General features: G+C 37.7%; 1 protein-coding gene across 1 annotated transcript; it reads right to left on the reverse strand.

The window, feature by feature from the left end:
• Window positions 1-20,188: 20,188 nt before the first annotated feature.
• Window positions 20,189-21,385, reverse strand: rxfp3.2a (relaxin family peptide receptor 3.2a; the record flags this gene model as incomplete). The annotated part of the gene is made up of 1 exon (XM_081373449.1): window positions 20,189-21,385. The coding sequence occupies one exon, from the start codon at window positions 21,383-21,385 to the stop codon at window positions 20,189-20,191; it is 1,197 nt and encodes a 398-aa protein (XP_081229575.1).
• Window positions 21,386-22,790: the final 1,405 nt, after the last annotated feature.

The raw sequence follows: 22,790 nt of genomic DNA on the forward strand, positions 1-22,790 counted from the left end.
GATGTGCTTTCTGAAAAATGTTGTAATGTGACGCCAGACATATATGTCTGTAAATAGGCCATCACCTTGATGACGCGATTAAAGGTCTGATAGTCTTTGTGATGAAATATGTGAGAGAGGAGCCATTAAATAAAATTTGCTTTTCCTCTTTATTCAAAAAAGTTGCCAGACTGGGAGATAGAAATGCTTTTCTTACAAATAAACTAAAAGCTGTAATCATCTCATGCTGTTTTCTTTTTCCGGCAGCTTGTTTCGTACTTTTACACTCTTTTAGGGGGAAAAGCAGTAATGTTGTGTCCTCTGTGTTTGTCACCTGTGTGGGAGTTCATTGAACAGTACAGAAAAAAACAATCTTCCTGACAGCTGGGAGCCACACACACAAAAAAAGAGATGTTTACTGTGTGACTGGGCTTAAATAGACAAAAGACCAACTACTGCAGTGTGGATACAGACAGATCAGACAAATCATACAGTATCACCAGAGGTAAACAGAGGTATATGAAACCACAGGGTTTTCCATCACTCATCTGAGGAAATCAAGTCATTTTTGAGCATTGTTGTGATGAAAGCTCATGTTGACTCTTGTGAGATCTTAAACGCCTGTCTGAAAAGACTGAATTTTGGATTTTCCATTAAATTTTAGTTCTTTGTTCGTCCATCCATTACAAATGTTGAATGGCACAGTGTGTTTTAAGACATTTTTGTCAGTAATACCTTTGGTTTTTAATTGGTTGAGCTTTATATTGTCCTTTGGTGCCGCTATCACGGTTAGCTAAAGGCTGGAACACATTACACAACTTTTAAAACAGATTTTAAAGTCCCCCTGTAGTCAATAATTGTATCCCTTAAAACTTTTGATCTCTAAAATGACATATTTAAAAGTTTTTTTTTTCTTGAATAGCTTTAAAATATAGCTTGAATATAACACTACACCCTTGAATATAGCTCTGACTTTCGTCAACTTGCGTCGACTCAAGGCAAAAGTCATTAGTCTCCAGCCTTAAAGGATTAGTTCATAGCACTGGCATAGCCAGGGATCACAATGTAGGTGGGCCTAGCCTAAAATGCATCTGTTATCAAAATAGGCCAACACAGCTACACCTGCTTGAATACACCACCGTTTAATCAGAGCACAAGCCTGTATGTCATCATTAAGAACATAATGATAAGAACAGCATTTGCACTGCGCGCGGCAACACCACACACACACGTGTCTGTCTCATCGTGCAAATCCGCCTTTATATTGTGGATAATTAATGATGCTGCGTTTTCTAGTGTCTCATTTTGAATATCAGGGCTAGTGAGTTTCGCGTTTCTAGGCAATTCATCCAGTCGCTTTGCTATTTCTGGGTGATAGCTGGAGATCAGTTGAAATAATTCTAAGAAGTTGCCTTTGTTCAGTGCCTCTTCAGTTTCACGATGCCCATGCAAGGGAATGTCTTGTTTTGCACAGAATAAAACGAGGGCTATTACAACTTTAACGTGTTCTCTATTCCATTCCACAAACAAACTGTTGACTGCATCTTCGTGCAGCTGGTTAATTATATTTACCCGTCCTGGTTTATGGCTTTGTCTGTATCCTTCAGACCTGCCCAGCGCTGTAGCATGTGCCCTGCTAGTCTCGTGTTTAAAGGATTAGTTCACCTCAAAATGGAAATGTACTGATCATTTACTCACCCCAATGCCAGCCAAGACGTCCATGTCTTTCTTTCTTCAGTGGAAAAGAAATTAAGTATTTTGAGGAAAACATTTCAGGATTTTTCTCCACAGAATGGACTTCAATGGCAACCAGAATGTTGAAGTCCAAATCAATGCCGTTTCAAATGGCTCTGAAGTGCTTCAAAGGGCTCTGCACGATCCCAGCTGAGGAATGGGCTCTTATCTAGCGAAACGATCGGTCATTTTCTAAAAAAAATAACAATTTATATACTTTTTAACCACAATTGTTCATCTTGTGCTGGTCTGCGACGCGCCACACATTGCGTCATCACGTTGGAAAGGTCACGAGTGACGAGTCACGTCATCTTTCTAAGTTATTTGCCTATGTACTCCAGTTCAAAAAGGTAGGGAAGAGTGAAAAATTCCATCTCATTTTCTCTTCCAACTTCAAAATCGTCCAACATCTTTGTTTTAATTTATTATTATTATTTTCTTCTTTTTTTTCGTGACCTTTCCAACGTGATGACGTACTACGTGGCGCGTCGCAGACCAGCACAAAAAGGAACAATTGGGGTTAAAAAGTTTTCTTTTTTTTTAGGAAATGGCCGATCGTTTTGCCAGACAAGACCCTTATTTCCCGACTGGGATCGTGCAGTGCCGTTTGAAACGGCATTGATTTGAACTTCAACATTCTGGTTGCCATTGAAGTCCATTGTGTGGAGAAAAATCCTGACATGTTTTCCTCAAAATACTTAATTTATTTTCCACTGAAGAAAGAAAGACATGAACATCTTGGATGGCATTGAGTAAATTATCAGGAAATGTTCATTTTGAGGTGAACTAATCCTTTAACACAACACTGGGAGAGATGCTTCCAGTCTCTAAAGCCAGTTTTTATAAATCGGCTCTCAGTGGCTGCTTCAGGGAAATGGCGACATGACTTACAAAACACAGCGTCTCTCGAAGTACTGTACTCTAGCCATGGGAACTTTTCATACCACCAGACATTAAAACTTCTTCCTTTGCCTGCTATAGTGGTGATTGGAAATGAACTGAGTTTGGGCAGGGTAACAGAGTTATCAATGGTGGATAAGTCGGATGGGGGATCCTCAGTGCTGGTCCTAGGCTTAGCCGAGTCTGAAACAATGAATGCACATAACGCTGCTATAGTAAATCATGATTCATTCGTGTTCATTATCGTCATCATTATATGAATGATGAAACACTATACGACCTATTTTTATAGGTCAAGTATTGTGATAATCGCAACAGAATTCACTCCTTAGGCTACCTTGAGGCAACTGACTGGATGTCTTTCTTCAGTCAAAAAGAAATCAAGGTTTTTGAGGAAAACATTCCAGGATTTTTCTCCATATAGTGGACTTCAATGGGGTCCAATGGGTCCAAATTGGTCCAAATTGGTCCAAATTGCAGTTTCAGTGCAGTTTCAAAGGGCTCTACACGATCCCAGTCAAGGAATAAGGGTCTAATCTAGCCATTTAAAAAATAAAATAAACATTTATATACTTTTTCACCACAAAAACTCGTCTTTCACTAGTTCTGCGATGCACCACGCATTACGTAATCACGTTGGAAAGGTCATGCGTGACATAGGTGGAAGTACTATCAAAAGATTTAACATCTAGGATACGTACACGAACGGACTATTTTTAACTGACACAAAGACATATAAATGTGTGCAATCAACTTTTGAATGGTCCTCCTTCTCCATACATGTAAACACTGGATCGGATCTTCCGCCTACGTGACGTGTGACCTTTCCAATGTGATCACGTAATGCTTGGCGCATAGCAGAGCGAGTGAAAGATGAGCATTTGTGGTTAAAAAGTATTGAATATTTTTCTTTAAAGATTATTTTAACTGCTCAATTGATATGGATTTATTTTTTGATCTCTTTACAACCTTTTGAAGCGTCAGAGTTTTGGGTGAACAGATTTTGAATGGAGGGACAAAAATCTCTCCGATTTTATTCAACATATCTTCATTTGTGTTCCAAACTTGGACCATTTTTTTATGGGTTTGGAACAACATTAGGGTGAGTAAATAAAAAAATATATATATTTTGTGGTGAACAAACTCTTTGAGAATGTTTGAGATTGCAGGTTTTTATTAGGATTAGATCTGTTGTGCAGCAAACGTTTTATTTAGCTGCTTTATGTTTGATTTATTATTATTATTTATTTGGCCACACTTTAGTTTAGGGTCTTATTCTTACTATTAACTAACTATTAACTATGACTTTTGCCTCAATAAACTCCTATGTACTGCTTATTAATTAGTCAGGTAAGTTTAGGTATTGGCCAGGATTAAGGCAAGTAGAATATGGCATTAATATGTGCTTTATAAGTACTAATAAACAGCCAATAGCTAATAAGTAATATGCAAGCTAATAAGCTACTAGTTAATATGTGAGAATTCGACCCTAAACTAATGTGTTATATTGATAACACATTTAGTTTCAATAAGGTAGTAAATGCTTTACTTACTGTAACATGTCTAATAAGGACATCTAATTTCAGTCACATTTATAGGATACATGCATTATTCCTACTGTCATTTTACAGTAACAGCTGTAAAAAAGGCTTATTTTACAGTATATACAGCAATGTGCTGTGTTTTTACACTACAATTGTATAATGATTTACAGTCACATACATAATGATTTTCCTTCGTAAAGGGGACGGAGCAAGAACACATCCTTGAATTTGAACTGCACTTTGAATTGGAACAGTACTTGGGCAGCGACTGATGACATTTCACAAAAACAAAAGTACAGACAAAAACGCATATTGAGAAACGTCTTTTGTCATTGTACATCCATCCCAGCCATCCATATTATATGACTGCAGTACAGTCTGATGACCAAACTTTTGTTGTGGATGAAATTTTGTTCCGTTGCTATGGATACCTCCTCCTGTTGCCACGGATACCTCCTCCTTCACAGTCCACAAGGTTCGCAAACTTATAATCCATAACCTTTGTGGTTACTGATATGTTTTAAGATGCATTGTAACTGATTATTGAGTGTGAACCATATAAAGGTTTTCTGTTGCTTTTGATACATAAGCGATGGTAACATGGCTCCACTTTTCTTTTTTCTTTTTTAATTTTTTGAGAAAGAGTTCACAAACAAAGCAAGGTAGAAAACGTGTAGGTTTAACTGAGTTTAACGAGTTTAACTGACGGGAGGCGTCGCCCACCTGTAATGTGGTGTTATGAGTGATAACGCTGTGACGGTGTGTGTGGAAGCCGTGACAATGGTCTTAAAAGATTATTCCGTGTTAAATTTATGCAAACAGGTGAAGAAGTCGTGTGACGAAAGTGTCTAGTTGTAACAGACCAGACAGAAAACGAAAGCTCATGCGGTTTGTTTCTTGGCAGGTCAAGATTAATCATGTCACTGAATCAGTGAGTTAAAACAGTCGCATTGATTCATTTGTCAGAGGAAGCAGCGAGTCGAAGTGCAAAAGAGAAAACATCAGGCAGAAGAAACAAAGTCACGTAAACCTTGAGTCTCTCATTTTCTTTCTTTTGCTCTATTTGGGTTTTTTCTCCACTTTTCTTCTGCAAGTATAAGCCTGAAGTTTCCTTCATGGTGAACAACAATTATATTGAATTATATTGCAATGCTCGATTTTATATACATACAGGAAAAGAAGTTGCAAGTACAATCAACTTCACTGAAGAAAAAAATTAGTTGAAATTAATAAAAAAAAATCGTAAGTGGTTGCATTCAATTAATTTTACATTTAAACAAATGCATTAAGTTGAACTTAATCAGTTTTAGTTGAACTAAATGCATTTGTTCAAATATAGGTAAAATCAATTGAATGCAGCCACTTACGATAAAAAAAATTGATTCATTTCAACAAATATTTTTTTTCAGTGTTGGATGTTTAAGCCATTTCAACATAAATTACATTAAACTGACTTAAAAATGAGTTGAATCTTGTATAACATAAAAAAGTTGAACATTGCTGTGTTGTCATAACTTATTGATCATATAATTTTTGTATAGTGAGTATGAAATTTTCATGTTCACATGTCTCCATTTACTGAGAATGGCCCAGTATGATCATGTTTGTAAATTATATATATAAATAAATAAATATAATATATATAACATTTATTTAGTATATTCATAAATTCAAAGTGCAGTCATAAATAAATATAATAAATGTTTTTATTTTTTAATATAAATCAATTATCCAATTCCTACCCAATACCTAAATTAACCTTACAAACTATTAATAAGCAGTAATTAGGAGTTTATTGAGGCAGAAGTTTTAGTTAATAGTTAGTTAATAGTGGGATTTGTCCCTAATCTAAAGTGTGACCCTAATCTGTTTCTTTCTAATGACAGTTTACGTTTTTATGCTGATTGGGCAGTATACATTACGTATATTTACTATAATAATACATTTAAAAATATGCATTATGAGATAATTAATTAATTTTCTTGTTTTTCTCATGTTTCCCAACTCATCTGAACACAGAATGGCCCCTTCTGCTTTGCCGTCAGGCTCATTCATTTTTATGCATCGAGTACAGAAGGTTTGAAATCGCTGTAAAGGTCAGTTCAATCAAATAGTAATGGCTTAAAAGCCAGTCTATTTTCACTGCCCACCTTTTATGCTGTGAACTGTGGGAACAGCTTTGTGCGAGTAATTTCTGACATTAACTGCAGATAAGCAGGCCATAGAAGCCAAGAAAATAATTTTAGGACATCAGAGATCCATTCAAATGGATAATATGGAGTAGTTAGAAAATAATAATTGGTGACATCATCAGAGACGTCATTGCATTTTTACCAAAGATTACAAAGACTAATATTTCTTATCGATGATTTGTTCACAAAAACACCAGGAACTTGTATAAAGAAAGTTAATTCAACAAAAAAATAAACATTACACATGTATTGTGTAATACTGATACTGCAGATCTATTTTAAATATGCACAATATGTAATGTCTGCTTCTTGCATGTCATATTCATTTGGCTGTACTTGACTGTTTTTGCATGTCATATGATTCATTGTTTGTTTTTTCTCCAGCAGACACATCAAAAATAAAGAGCTTTACAGCCTGTGGAGCGACTTCGGATCTCCCACCATTTATGTGAAAAAATGACATGGCGGATCCAGAATGGTTCAAACGACAATCACCAGTGACAACTGGAGATTCACCAGTTGTAAAATGCGAAACCCATGCGAAAACAAGGATAAATATTGGAAGAGCTTTTGACAGGTGGCATGAACTCCGTGTAAGGGGTTCAAAATGGACGCAGATGTCTTTTTTTCTGCTGGTAAGTGATCGTTAGATTTAATCAGCGCGTAACACACGTGAAGTTGATAATTCCGCGAACAACTGCAATTGCAGATTTCGAACAGAGATGGCGACAAAGAGGAAAAACTACGGACTGCAGCTTTAACAAAATCCAGTTACATCAAGTTTAATCCACATTTACACACCGTTGCTTTAAAGAACCCAAACTAAAATACTGATTCAAACAACATGGAATGATGCATCAATAACTATATTTATCTGTCAAGAGTCATATAGCAACTGAAGACCACAGAATAGTTCACTTTGCTCAAGTTGATGCAAAGAACCTTTGAAAAACAACCTTTATTTGAAAGCGTTTAGAAATGAAAAACCTGCAGGTCGTTACCATGGTAAGCAAAGACAGAACATTCACTGGCCACCTGTGACAATCACTGATCCATATAGAGTCATTAGACAGATCAGTGGTGACAAAACGCTGTAAAATGGCTTCTACTGCTTCCATTATCTGTGGTTAATTTGCCAAAACACTTTAATGAATGTCTGGGAAGACATCTTTCATTTGTGTCAGTTAGTTCTGGAGAGATTATGCTGATAACAATGGTTCCTGCTTTGTTGATTGATCAAATGAGTTTAGCGACCCATAAATGAATATTAAACACATTATTAATAACATCCACTTATACTCAGCGTTCATTCTGCCCATTAAGTCCACTTCAGAGACCTCTTCACAAGTCATACAATGACTAATTAATAAAGCCCATTATTTCTCCGCAATAGAGTCCTTGCTCCTTCCATCACACCCACACCTGACACTCTTACGTTTACTTCCCTAGTGTACATACCAAAGCATAATATTGTACTTTTTATCCCACTACATTCTCTAAAAAAATATTGTTCCTTGTTGTTTTGAACTGAAGAAATCGTCAGCCAGTGATTTCCGATCTGCTAAAATGACTAAAAACGCTGTATTATGCTTGCAGGCCAGTATAGTTTTCAAAAACGTGCACTTTTTGCACTGTTTTCAAAAGCTTGCAGTTTCAAACCCCCAAACGCTGTTGTCGTGTAGGCCTACATTTTTAGTTTAGGTGCCGTGCAAATAAGAAACCTCGATTTCTTTATCTTTGGTGGGTTTAGCACACTGAATCATGGGAGAATTCACTTCTCTTACAGGGTTCAGAATGCTAACAAACTGTCTTTCTAAAGAGGACGTCGAAATATTTGTGCCGCTCTCCAAAGATCCTTTATCCATATTGATTTTCATCCATATTGTCAGAAGACTTGGCACTGCTGGTGATCTTAATAGAAGTTCATACTGAGCCTACAAGACCTTCACTCTCAGCAGATACAGACTGTCCCGGTAAATTACTGTAAATTCACTGTACACCTGACACATCCAGTTTCATTCGTTTCACTTAAATGAGCATTGAGTCCATTCTAAGAGAGACAGCTAAACGACTCGTTTAACGATTCTATTTTAACAATAGCATTAGTATTAGAGGAACAGCATGTCAACATATTAAGTGATAAACATTATTTGAGGAATGTTCAGATTCAGAAAATACACTCTTCACTCAAATGCATTACAGCAATTGAATTTGAAATCCAATTTATAAACACAATGTCATATTCTACCGCTTTCATATAAAACACTTTTTTAAAATTAAAAATCATATCTTTAAGTAGTCATTATAATTCTTTTCCTTTGACTGTACAAGCTCCTTTGAGTCGTAAATGCTGTGCCTTTCATTGTCCTCATCATCGTGCGCTAATAGAGAGTGACAAAATATTAAGCTCACTGAATCTTTTTCCTTTAATTTGAGCAATGTGGTAAGTCCATGTGCATTTAACTCTTTCCCTGCCAACGTTAAAAAAAAATAAAAAGTTGCCAGCCATCGCCAGTGTTTTTGATAATTTTCACAAAAATTTCATGCCCCCAGAATATATGAATATCCGAACATGCAATATATCAAAAGGAAAAAAGCAACATTTTGAGCTGTAGTGATTAAGTGTCTTAAACCCCAACTAAATCCAAGCTCCATCAGATGACAGAAATGGAGAAACAACCTTGGGAGAAACCAGGCTCAGTCGAGGGACTAGTTTTCCTCTGGTCAAATGATCGAACACGGTGTGGTTTATTCCAAGCTGCATCACAAGTCAGATTTGTAAAATAATAATATTTCATTTTATGAGAAACAAAAAGTTGACATTGAAACAACACATATTGAGCGCTCTATAAAGCTTCCCGAGCTTTGAGACATCGCAGCAAACTCTCCAGACCATATCACTTTAATGGTGTTTCTGCTCCTCAGGTTTGAAGCATGAGCATGACCATCCTTGAATCAAATCTAATATTGGCAGATTCCGAGGATGCAGACAAATTGATGGATGAACGGATGCAAGCATAGTTCCTGCGAGAGAACCGCAGCTGTCGGCAAGATTCAGACTTCATAAAGACTTCATAAAGAGATTAATCTTTAGTCATAACTTGGAGGACTTTGTTATAGGAGCAATAGACAATTTTTCAAAAGTGAGCAATTTTGATAGATTTGAACAGTCTGATTTTTTGCTTTTAAATACATTAATCATCACAGGACACAAATATTGGGCCCATTTCAGATTAGACTCATGGAATTGCCTCTGGACTGTCCTAATACAATAATGCCATCTATCACAAGCCAACTAAGCACTTTATCTGAATATATTCAGGGATTTCTTTGCAAATGCTTCACAGTTATTTTAAACAAATGTTTCTCCATCATAGAGTGCAGCAGGCGTGTTTTTTCAGCAGACGGGCTTCTTCTTTAACTGCCGTGTTCCTCGTGGCCAGAGCTTTGCTGATATCATCTGACGTCTGCAGGGAGACAAGAGCGCAACTGTGTCCTGATAACCAAGAGCCACGTCCAGCGCTATCTCAATGCTGAGCTAAACAACCCGCTCCAACCAGATCACTGTCATCCAGCCAGGCCAGAAGGAAAGGTCATGGCCTGACCGGTGTGATGGGACACGGAAGCAATTATGATAATCTTTTGAATGCAATTACTTGTATTTCATGTGTCAGTTTCAGAGATGGAGAACAGAGGCATGTGGAGCTATTGAGGAAATCAAATGAAGGAATTTGCAGGAACTGGATGAGAATTTAAAATGATGTATTTTAGCAGCCCACACAAAAACTTGAACAGTGTTTATAAGAAATAGCATTTATTTATCTTCTTTTATTTATTAGTTGATTAGTTCATGGAAGAAACTATCGACGTAACTATTTGAAATAGTGATGTACAATTCGTGAACGAATCGCTCTTTTGAACCGGTTCTTTAGAGAACCGTTTGAACCAGTTTACCAAATCATACCAAACCGTCTAAAACAGTTCTTGGCTCGAGTCAGCGCTGATCTACAAGTCACACTCTCAGAAAAAAAAGGTACAAAAGCTGTCACTGGGACAGTATCCTTCAAAAGGGTTCTAATATGTACCATTTAGGTACTAATATGTACACTTTTGGTACCAATATGTACCTTTGAGGGACTAAAATGCACAAAGGTGTACCTTTTGAAAAGGTACCGCCACAGTGATAGCTTTTGTACCTTTTTTTCTGAGAGTGCACTCAATCAAAACAGACGTGCCTGATAGGGATGTAACGGTTCTCGGTAAAATATCGAACCGTACCGTTCTCCACCCATGGTTCGGCACACACTTGCACCGCGGTTAATCTCAAATCTGATGACGCATCTACAATATGGTTTGTTGAAAATAATGCGTAAAACAGACTAATGTATGTTTCTGTCGATGGATACGCATTCTGGCTTCCCAATCCCAACAACGATGATCAAAAACAGACAAAAGTCACTCTGTGTAAACTTATTTGTGCTATTGCTTGTAGTTAGTGTCACGGAGTCATCGGTAACACCTGCCACACCATCAGCGTCCAATCACCCGACTCGTTATCACCAGACTACTAACTCACCACACCTGCACCCGCTCATCACCACCACCACCACATAAAAACCCTCACATCCCTTCACTCATTGTTTGGTCTCATCAGAGATACACCCGACGACTATCCTTGCTCACGTAGATTTTGATTCATCTGTATACCTGAACTCTGATCGTCTGTCTTCAGCCAACTGTGACCTGTCTGTTCCTCCTGTGTCGATCTATCTTCAGTACAGCAAGTATACCAGAAATACCATCTTTGCATACCATTCAGAACAGCCATCACTCTACAAGCTTGTGCTCATCCAAGTCCTGTCTTCTATTTACAAATAAATATCTACTTACCATTTATCCTGTTGGCTCTCTCTTCTGTCTGTGACCGTTAGATTCTTTGTTCTTATTTTCTTTATTTTTATTTGACTTTTCCCTGACTTGTACCGTACTGAAACCCTGACCCTAAAACCGTGAAAAAAAACTGAACCGTGAGAAATCTGAACCAGTATACACCCTTAGTGCCTGACAGTCACTCTGACTCAAAATGAGCCAATATCCAGCAGTATATGATCCTATGATGCTTGGTATTGCCAACTCATTCAGCGCTTCAGTTAGTCCAACAGTACACTGAACTTAGCACAGTCTTTCCGACACATCCGTCCAGTGCTAGATTTCTAATTAGAGCCATTACACTTAATTTCAGCATTAAAGGGTAACTCTCGACAAAGGGTCTTTTCGTTAATCTACCCGAGGCGAACTTTAGTTTAAAGGCATAATTAGAATGAGTTTCTAATGTTGTTTAAGTTTGACCATATCTTTGTTTTTGGTCAAATTGCCTTTTGAATGGGAGTGCATGGGGCACTTCTATGATTGCATCAAATCACTTTTTTTTTTTAAAACACTAAGAAGGCTCGACACAACATGAAACTTTGCTGGAAGTATCACCAGGGGCTCTACACATGAACTCCAGCATTGACAACATTGTGTACGCAGGGTTTACTAAAAAGAAAGATTTTGAACAACTCACTGTGTTTTCGTCCGCCGGCATTTTGACAGTCAAAAATAGTCGATCTCCGTAACAGGGAGGAGAGTAAAGATGGAAAGTTCCTAAAGCTTAGTTCCATATAAATATAATTTGTTTTGTCGTTAGTGAAAATCAATACTGACCTTGTCTTTGAAAAAGGATCCTCATAATAAACAATACTAAAAGTCAGAGTCAGGTCATTCACATTCGGAGATCGACTATTTTTGACTTTTCATTGTTCTATGTGTAAAATAGTCATAAAAAGAATATTAAAAAAATATTAGTTTATGAAAGTGATGCAATGTGACTCTGCACGTGAGAGTGTCAGATCATCATATGGATGCTCTGTGCATTTGCTTTAAAGTCTTGAGTGAAGGATCTTTATTGTGCCTCTGCCACCAATGACCAGCAGACCAGAGCTGAAGGTCTTCAGAGACTGCTGGGAACGGGAAGGTTTGCTTGAGTTTGCTTTATGAAAGCTCTTCATGATAGCAGTGGGGTTGAGCTCTGCTGACTGGTTGTCAGAGACACTGGTTAAAGACTTGATTTCAGGACATCTCTCCTCAGCCTTCGAGTGGTCCGTCTGAACGCTAACTTTTTCAATTCTGAAATAAAATCAACAGTTTGGTCATGTCCTCTAGCTATGACCTGTTAGGGTTAGGTCGTTTAAAAACGCAAACTCAGCGACGGTTTCAGTTTCGATTCACTCCTTAACACAAAGATAGGGATCGTGCTCTCAAAGCTGAGACTCAAAGGAATTAATACAAGTGAAGCTTTGAGGACAAAACCGTGTCCAGCTGTTTCTTACTATTTTTGTTTGTTTACCGTGGTGCATTCATTAAAAAAAATATATATATACTTTAACTCAATTCAATGATGGACAGTGGTTATACATCATGGAAACATGGGTAACACTTTAGAATACTGTTCCGTCATTAATGAGAAACTACACAGGAACAAATAACTAACGCAATAGTAGCATCCTAGTAACTACTATTAACTAACAAGAAACTCGGATTAACAAAATAAGGAAAATCGCTCAGTTGAATTAGGTCACTATTAGCTAATCAATAACTAAAATAACACTATTGTAAACCAATGTGTGAATTTCTGTACAAAACTAAAAATAATGAAGTCTCACTTGATTTTTGTGTGTTATTTATATGTCAAAATGATCCATGCAACATATAAATCACAAGTACTTTACTAGTGTAAATGTTTGGCAGTGGCTGATCTTTTGGGAGCAGCTTTCATTGAGATGAATGTGAATGCTAACAGCTTTCCTCAGGTCTCATAAAGTAATCTGGAGTATTCACTCTGTAGCCTATATAATCTCAGCCCACAGGGAGCAAATGTCACTCTTAAAGACAACTCTCAATCGTTTGCAATCACAGTTTTTCTGCGTCCTGCATAATAAGCGCACATGTTCAAGAGCGGGCGGAAGGAACTACTTCATGGTTCTGTGTGTTAAAGGTTAAGTGCTCATTTTAGTGCACAGACTCATTAATTAGCAACAGCGAGTGATCACGTCTCATAGGAAATCCTAGGTGATTATGAGATTAGCCATTTGTGTTCTTGTTCGCTTGTGTTGCATATTACAGATGCTATTGAACTGAAAGTGCTGTGATATTGATCTCTCTTCAAATTAAATCCTTTTAAAGGCATTTTAAGCCTGTAGGTTGTGTTTTATGTGTTTGTGTTAGGATTCAGAAATATATTTGTTTTCTGTGCATCATTGTAGATCTATGGTCCTGCATGCTGATTGGTCAATTCACAGTCCCACTGTATAGTTGGTGTCTTTAACTCATTCAGTTAACTCATAGAGAGTCAGACTGGTAACCTGAAGGTTGTGGGTTCAATTCTCAATACTGGATGGAATAAATCTTTTTGTGGGAGACTTTGAGCTTTGATCTTATACATGCACAAACCGCTACATGACACACTAAAGAAAAAGGAAAGCCTGAAAATGCAATGTTCATTATGTAGTATTAATACATTATTTATTAGTATTATTTTTTTTATTTTATTGTTGTGACTAATACCACTTTAATAAAAAATTTGCCAGGCCTTGCCAGGTCAAGACAAAATTCAGCTGTCCTGACCTGGTCTGGCTGCTAAATTACAACCAGTGCTAATGACATGTTTAGATCTGGATATTGATAATGGAGAGGAGTCTCTCCTGTTGAGCTCTCAGGGTAATGGAGATCATACACAGCTACTGTGAAGTGTTAAATGATGTGAATTGTCCAGCAATGCCCTTGAGCCCTAATGAACCTCAGTATATTTTTTTGTTTTCTTTATTTCAAGGCTGTTTTATCATGCAGTTGAGGTATAAAACAAATATCAGGTTATAATATGTCAGTTAATAGTCTTTATTTGTCCACTTTGTGGAAATTTGACTTCACCACACAGTGTTAAACCCCTGGATTCATAAGGCTTAGTCCCAGACTAAAATGCATGTTTGAGCTGTTTTAAACGAAAGCAATTGCACTGATATATCTTGATATATCTCTGATATATATGTCAGAGCCATTGTTTTGTCTCAAGATGCACACAAAGTGATGTTTTTTCTAAGTATATATACAGTATATATGAAGAGTTCAGATGAAAAAGCCTCTAAGTGCCATAAAGATAAAAGCTTGATAAAAATGATAATTCTAGAAGAAAATTTCAGATGGCACTTAGAGGCTTTTGCAAGTCAGTGTGTATTTTTTTTAATAAAACATTTTAGTTTTGGTATGCTTTAACCATAAAACACACACACATATGATATTTTTGCATACTAATATATATATATATATATATATATATATATATATATATATATATATATATATATAAATATAAATACACACTAATATATATATATATATATATATATATATATAAATACACACTAATATATATATATATATATATATAAATACACACTAATATATATATATATATATATAAATACACACTGACTTTTTTTTTAATGCCATTCCATTTCAATTAAGAGAATTATGTTTCGGTTTATTGTAAAATTATTAGGATGTATCTGCATGAAATAGTTTTATGGAAAAAAAATACAGACAAAATATTACAAGGCTCTCACGTGGTTAAGCGTAAAATTCCATTAATACACTGGGCTAAGTCATTAAAACATGAAGGCCTGGTTTCACAGACAAGACTAGTTTAAGCCAGGATTAAGCCTGAGTTCAGGACATTTAAGTAGCTTTTACAAACGCCTTTAAAAAACATTACTGGTGTGAATCTCGAGACAAAACAATGGCAGTGGCATATTTTAAGATATCAGTGCAAGGTGCTTTCAGTTAAAACAGCTCAAATCGGACATTACAACACGTTTCAGCTTACAGCCTTCTTCAGGCATTTTCTTTTTTTTTTTATAGTGCAAAGCTAAATATTTTGTTGTGTGAGACATTTTGATGAGAGTAAAAAATCTTGCATCTCGTTTTCACGATATTTAGAGTTTTGTATAATTATGTAGAGTGTGTATAGGCCTATTTTATGAATAATTGTTCACAGACTGGGGTGCGTTTCCCGAAAGCATCGTTGGCCAACTATGGTCGCAAGTTCCGTCGTTACCAATAGAGTTCAATGGACATTGCGATGAACTTGCGACCATAGTTGGCCAACGATGCTTTCGGGAAACGCACCCCTGATTAGGCAGTAAGCATATGAGACTATCCATCAAACCAGAAGCAGCACAGCAGATAATGCCCATATAATTGCAGTGAATTATCCTCCATTACAGCTTTCCACTGAACAGCAGGAATCAGAGCAACTGAACCTTTTGGCATCTGTTTTTTTAAGCAAGCTTGTCAAAAATGTTCTCCATCTTCCCAGCATCTGTCACTTCGGCAGCTTCTGAAACTGATTTTCTTCTTCGCAATCCAGCGAGACATGAGGTGAGTAAAGGCTTGCTGCTGTCAGCACTGCCAAATGCTTCAAACTGATTTACAAACGCAAGGGATGTGTGTTAAGACTGCGACTTAAGTCATTAGCATTCATGAACGCTGGTTGCCGTTTTGATGGTGAGCCATTGAAACATTACAGATGTGTGTGTGTTTTAGCTACATTCAATTTTTTTAACTTAAACAAATTCATTTGTGAACGAATCGATTGAATAAATTACTTAAATAATAATCTGAAATCTCACAGGCCTACTCTCTGAGGTACTTTTGAACGTGTAGGCTAATTACTTTGCGACCATTAAAAAAAAAGTTCTGTATGAATGTGTGTTGTATGACTGTATCCAGGCGAACTACATTCATATTATCAATGTCATGTGACCTAACAGCATCAGTTGCGTCGCTTCACTGCAATTCATAAATCCTCTCACGTGGCTTCACAGGATAGGAAAATATCTATTGGATGCACACTTCTGAGTAAATACTCAGTAAGCAATTTTGTTTTTAAAAAGTTGTCTAATAGCCGCCCAAACACAGCCCAGACATCTAGGCTAAAACAAGGCCAAATTTGGGCTGTCTGTGAAAAATTAATAGACGTCTAAACCATATCCCAAGAATAGTCCTCAATTAGATAACAAATAGATGAAATGAGTGAAGAAATTAATAAACACCTTTGCTTACATGATGGAGTATCATACATCTTGCAAGTTATTTTGGCAAAAATGGCATGTCAACCAAATTCAAGGTTATTTTGGCTATAAAGTGTGTTACTCATAGCTGGACTATATAAGGTCTATAGTTAACCTAGACAATGAACTGATGGCTATTGCTTGCTGGGTAGTAGGCTACATTTTGGCAACTGTTTTATGAATACTGTGAATTCGGACATACTATCATGTTCGCTTACTGTTTTCGCCTACTATATAGTAGGGAAGTATGTGATTTCGGGTGCAGCCAGTTACATTTGTTCTTGAATGAACGAGCCAGTTGAGGGAATCAGTGTATTTGAGCAAATCGGTTGAGTGAATCATTCAACGGTTCACTCATAAAGACACTTACTTAGGTCCTGAATGAATCAGTGTTGTGAACAAATCTGTAAAATAAATGATGCAGTGATTCACTCATAAAGACGTGTTTTTCACAGTCATGTGTTGCGAACCAACTGGTGTGACTTGAAAAAAAAAATCATAAAAAATAGGCCCTGTTTACACCTGGTATTAAGATGCATTTTAGTCGATTGGATCACAAGTGGACGACACTAAATACAGGTGTAAACTGGGTCTAAAACATTTTGAGCTTGTCCACTTTCGACCACTTCCAGAGGTAGTTGAAAACACATCCGACCGATTCGATTGCTTTCGTAGTGTAAACGCTCATATGGTCGAATGTGTTCGAACAGCCACAAAAGACCGTCTACGGACCTAATGCGTAACGTTATAGGAAAACGGGCCAGACGGGATTTAAATTTTGTCAGCTAGAGACCCAAGTTTGGTTTGAAGACGAAAGTTTGAAGTTTTGTTCATTTGATTGAAAGATCTGAAAAAAACAAACAAACATATATTTACCCGTCCATACACCCTCCCCTCGAAGAAATCAGGACAGAAGTGGTTGAAAGTGGACAAAAGAAACGGATTAAAACACCAGGTGTAAACGGGAAAGTGTCTCCCTCGTCTACTTGTGATCCGATCGACTGAAACGCCTCTTTATACCAGCTGTAAACGGGGCCAAAGTTACTAAATCAAAAAATCAAAGGATGTTTCTTTATACTTCAAAATACAACTTTACTTATTCCCAATGTTTTTTATTTCTCAAAATCATTAGAGGTTACTTTTTTTTACATTACATTTTTTACATTACATTACAGGTTATTATTTTTTTACTTTACATTTTATTCAAAATGACACAATGACATACAAAGAGGCCCATCAAACAGAATTATGATTATAATGGCACTGATTATTAAGATATTTACACTACATTAGCTATGCTGCATTTTGGTTTGACTGAATCAAACCAAAGCCCTGTATTTGCTATGCTGCTTTATTCCCGAAGTTCATGAAAAATGTAGGTTAATCTTCCAGCACAGAGTGTTCAGCAATTTCTTCCAGAGCTCACAGGCAAACAAATGTAAGATTTACCACAGAATCACAAAAATAAAGCAATGCCATGCCACTCTTTTAAAATTCATATTGGCATTATCTCAATCTGAATATTTAGATTTAAATGCATATAATAATTTAAAATTAAAAATATAAATAGGATCCAGTGTATTGGGGTTAGTTTTTTATTATAATAATAATTCATTCCATTTATATAGCGTGTTTTTTTACATGGAAGGGGGGAATCTGGAATCTCCTCAACCACCACCATCTATGTAACTGTTCAGTCACAGCTGTACGATCTGAAACTGATTTACACAAACAGATGCAAGAGGGAAGAACTGTATTGTCAGTGGACAGACATGATTAATAAAGTGACCTGAGTTTGTGCATCTCACATCATGCAATCTAATTGAGCATGTGGAGAGATGAGAAGATTTAACCAAGACTGACAGCTCATAATGATGAATGTCAGATGAGGGGTCACGATCATGCATATGGCAGTGAAATGATTCTCCAAAGTGAAGAGAATTCAGTTCCATGGCATTATTATTCTGTGTGCATGAAGCTTTATGGCTCTCATCAAGCGAGACGCATGTTATAGAAACCCCATCATCCTGTTCCCATTCTTGCCACTGACCTGTTTACAAGCCGGGCTAACGTAAATGCAGAATCACTCAAAATAATGATCATTCTTTGGCCAAACCTAATTTGATTGTGGGCAAAGGTTCCACACACTGGAAATTGTTTTTTTTTTTGTTTTGTTTTTTCAAAGGGATAATAATAGTTTACTCAAAATGAAAATCTTCATGTCGTTTCAATCCTGCATGAGTTACTTTGTTCTGTGAGACAAAAAGGAGATATTTTGGATAAATATTTTACACATAATTTTTAGATTTACACTCTCTGTGCTTGCTGGGAACTGGAAATGAATGGCTAGTGAGATGAGAATGGCTCAGCAATGCTGCATTAAAGTACCCATGGAATCAAAACTGAGTTTTTTTTGGCTTTAGTATGAATGTTCTCATTGTTATCTATAAGCTAGTGATCTCCAAAACATTGAGAAAAATTCCAAACTTACAGTCTGTCACTTCCGCCAATATGTATCAGTGATTTTGAAGACATCACTCTTCAGCTTCTCGGTAGTTTTCTGTCCAATCAAATGCTCTGAGAATCTGAAGCTCCGCCCTCTACATTATAAATAGACGCTGAAGCTGCGGCTGAAATCGGTCACTTGTTCACACATTTTCTATTTTCTACATGATGAATGGCGCATAGTGCACTATATAGGGGATAGGGAAAGATTCAGACAGCGTAAATATGCTTTCCATTGGGGCGAATGAAGTCTGGTTTCACATTGTGCGAACCCCCGCCTCACTCATACATCTTGAATATCAGTGCAGAATTGAGAATTGTTTCAAATGAACAAATGTTTAATTTTCACTTTAAAAATGAATGACTTCAACAACTGGATTTAGATGTTAAATCATAAAGCACATTAAGACATAAAGCACATTTTTAAAGAACCTGACAAAACAGTTTGCACCTCCAATAACAAACTCCAATTTTCCTCAATTTCTTTGACTTTATCATTTGAACAAAAGGGAATAATCAACCAAAAATGGATATGCTTGAAACGTTTTTATTCACAATGACCCATTTTACAAGTCAGTAAAGTGAACTATTACAATTGACTCATGTTATCAGAAGATGAATCTGAAGTGTAAACACATTCACATCAGAAAGACAGCGTTGTTGTTTAGATGATGTGAAGATTGTTCACACTGCATTCAGCAGGTCAGGACTTGTGTTATCCAATGAAAACGTTTAGAGATGGACTGAACTATTCAAAGTGCTTAAGGACCGTTAGAAAACAGTTTCTCTCCTCGTGACTTTTTCCTGTAAAGGTCCAAAAGTTCTGTCCTTTCCCTCAATAGGAGAGAATAATAGTTGTCCTGAAGCTCAGCTTTTTGAAACGAAAGAAAAAAACAATTGCTCCCATTTGCTGGACACTTGTTAATTGTTTTACATCACTATCTGCTTTAATTCACCCATTAAATGAAAAAAAAAGAAAAGAAAAAGAAAATATGGATGGATGGATGGATGGATGGATGGATGGATGGATGGATGGATAGAGAGATAGATAGATAACTGGTAATGGTTATATCTGAAAATGCAATTCTATTTCAAATCAGCAATGTCTGATAAATCCATGTTGCAGAGGTATACGATGATGCATTTAAAAGTTCAAACAAGTCTCAAGTCACATCCCGATCTCCATCTGCACCACAGCAACTCCAGGCGGAGCCTCCGCGACCTTCTTCCTCCTGGACACCAGTTTGGCCAGGTTTCGGATGGATGGAGTGGCTCGAAACAGCAGTTTCTTGAGGCCGGAGCGGTACTCCTGTCGGATCAGACAGTACAGCACCGGGTTCAGGCAGCTGTTGGTGTGCGCCAGGCACACGGTGATGGGGAACGCGTAAGCCTGCGCGTTGTAAAACGCGTTACTGAACGGAACCAGGTCGAATTTGATGAGCACTCCCCAAACGGTCAGCGCCTGGTTGGGAAGCCAGCACAGAAAGAACGATAGAACCACGATAGTGACGGATTTGGTGACTTTGGAGCGGCGCTTGTGCAGCCCTCTCTCGCTGTCCGAGCCGGGAATGCCGCTGACGCGCCGCCGCAGAACGAAGCGCAACAGGAGGAGGTAACAAACGCAGATGATGACCAGCGGAATCACGAAGCCCAAAAGGACCTTCTGGGTCTGATAGAGACCGAGCAGCAGCTGCGGGTCCCAGCTACCGGAGTCCGAGAAGCGGACGAGGCACAGCTCGTCGTCGGACACCTGCGCCGTGGTCGAGTACACCGCGTGAGGGATGGTGACCACCACAGACACCAGCCAGATCCCCAAGCTGGCCCATTTGACCTCGGCCCAAGCCGTTCTGGGACTTTGCATCCGTAGGGAGGAGGACAGAGAGCAGTAGCGCGCCACGCTCATGGCCGTCAAGAAGAACACGCTCGCGTACATGTTCATGGTGGTCACCGAGCTGATGATCTTGCACATCACCTTTCCAAACGGCCACCTGAAGTCCAAAAGTGTGTCCACTGCCCAGAACGGGAGGGTCAGGACGAACTGCAGGTCTGTCACGGCTAAACTCATGACGAAGCAGTTGATGGACGACTGCTTGAGTCTGTGGCGCGACTGGAGCAGGTAAAGTGCCAACAGGTTCCCGACGAGCCCGAGCGCGCACACGATCAGGTAGACGAGCGCGATCACGACGCGCATGGCCATGCTCGAGCTGTCGCCGTAGAGCTCGGGCGCGGACTCTTTGGAGAGGAGCTGGAGCCAGCATCGGAGCGACAGGTTCTGGTGAGTCCGGTTCGACAGCGCATCGCCCTCGTCCAGTGCCGGACCGCACGACGCTAAACCCGGTGCCAACGCGCTGCTGTTCCCCTGCATGGCACGGCTTTACGCACCCATACGATTTCTAAAACATTCCATGTGCTGCACAAATGTTTCCCTAAAAGTCATCCTATAGGTGCTGCATGCGATCCTAATATTCCCAGATTCAGAGACTGCTGTGAATCTGTGCTGCTCCTCTCTCTCCTCGGACTAGTCTCCACACCTGAATGAGCTCGTGGAGCATCACTGAGCTTTTATAGCGGAGACTGCCACTGTCACATGGAGAGGTTGGCACTTATAGCGTTAAAAAGGAGAACATAAATATAGTTTTTATTATTATTATTATTATTATTTAACTTATTATAAAAGCATCTGCTAAATCAATAAATGCATGAAATTACAAGACTGAAATTCCACAAACAGCTTTTGGAAATTACAGGAGTAGCTGGCATAAAACATTATTATTATTATTATTATTAATTATTGTTTTACATTATGATTATAAATGTATAATTTAGATTCTCTAATGCCATTTATTTTTGCATTACGTTAATGACAACTGATGGGGAAATGTTATCTTATTTGTCATTAAAATATCACAATTAGATTTTAATGATTAATTAAATAGTTTATCTTTAACCCTCTGGGCTTCTTCGCCCGAAAACGGGCGAAAACTTGAACGTTTCGAATTGTTTAATTTGTTTTGCTTCATCGGATGGGGGTGAAACTTGGTGACTTTTGTTTTATTACCTATATGAACACACAAAAAAATCAAGGAGATGATTCTAAAGGGTCGTAAAAAAAAAAGTCACACTTAGCTTCCTCCCGCCCGAAAACGGGCGACATAGGAAATGAATGGGAAATACGAAAAAATAGGAAAACTCAGAGAAACTTTTGGTGGTACAAGCTACAGATCAGCAACTGTGCTGAAAAAAAGTGTACAGCAATGAAGGGGTGACACTCTAAAACATCAAGAGTGCAAATAAGACCCCCCCCCACACACACACACACACACCCACACACACAAACACACACACACACACACACACACACACACACAGAGAAATGAACTGGTAAGACTGAAACAGCAAATTTTGCCCCAAACTATATAAAAATTATATAATCATAATAACTCCAAAACTATAGCAAGGAGAGTCAAAAGGTAGGTATCGTTAGAAAGAACTCTTTTTACATTTTTTGAAAATATAAATTACATTACATTTGGACATTGTCCTGCCAAGAAACAGCGGATAAAATAATTTTTGGATAAAGGAATCAAAAGTTACAGCATTTGGAAAAGAGACAGCCTTTTTGTACAGTCTTTGATACCCCCTCATGGGCAATTTTTTCTCCATGAAGAATATCTTGTCATAAAAGCAATAGATTATGTTAATTTTGGGCTCATTTTAAGTGTAATAATATGCTGTAAAAAATGAAGTGCCATTTTCAATTATCTGAGAAT

Source organism: Scardinius erythrophthalmus, assembly GCF_964197995.2.
Source record: "Scardinius erythrophthalmus genome assembly, chromosome: 9".
Taxonomy (NCBI): Eukaryota; Metazoa; Chordata; class Actinopteri; order Cypriniformes; family Leuciscidae; genus Scardinius; species Scardinius erythrophthalmus.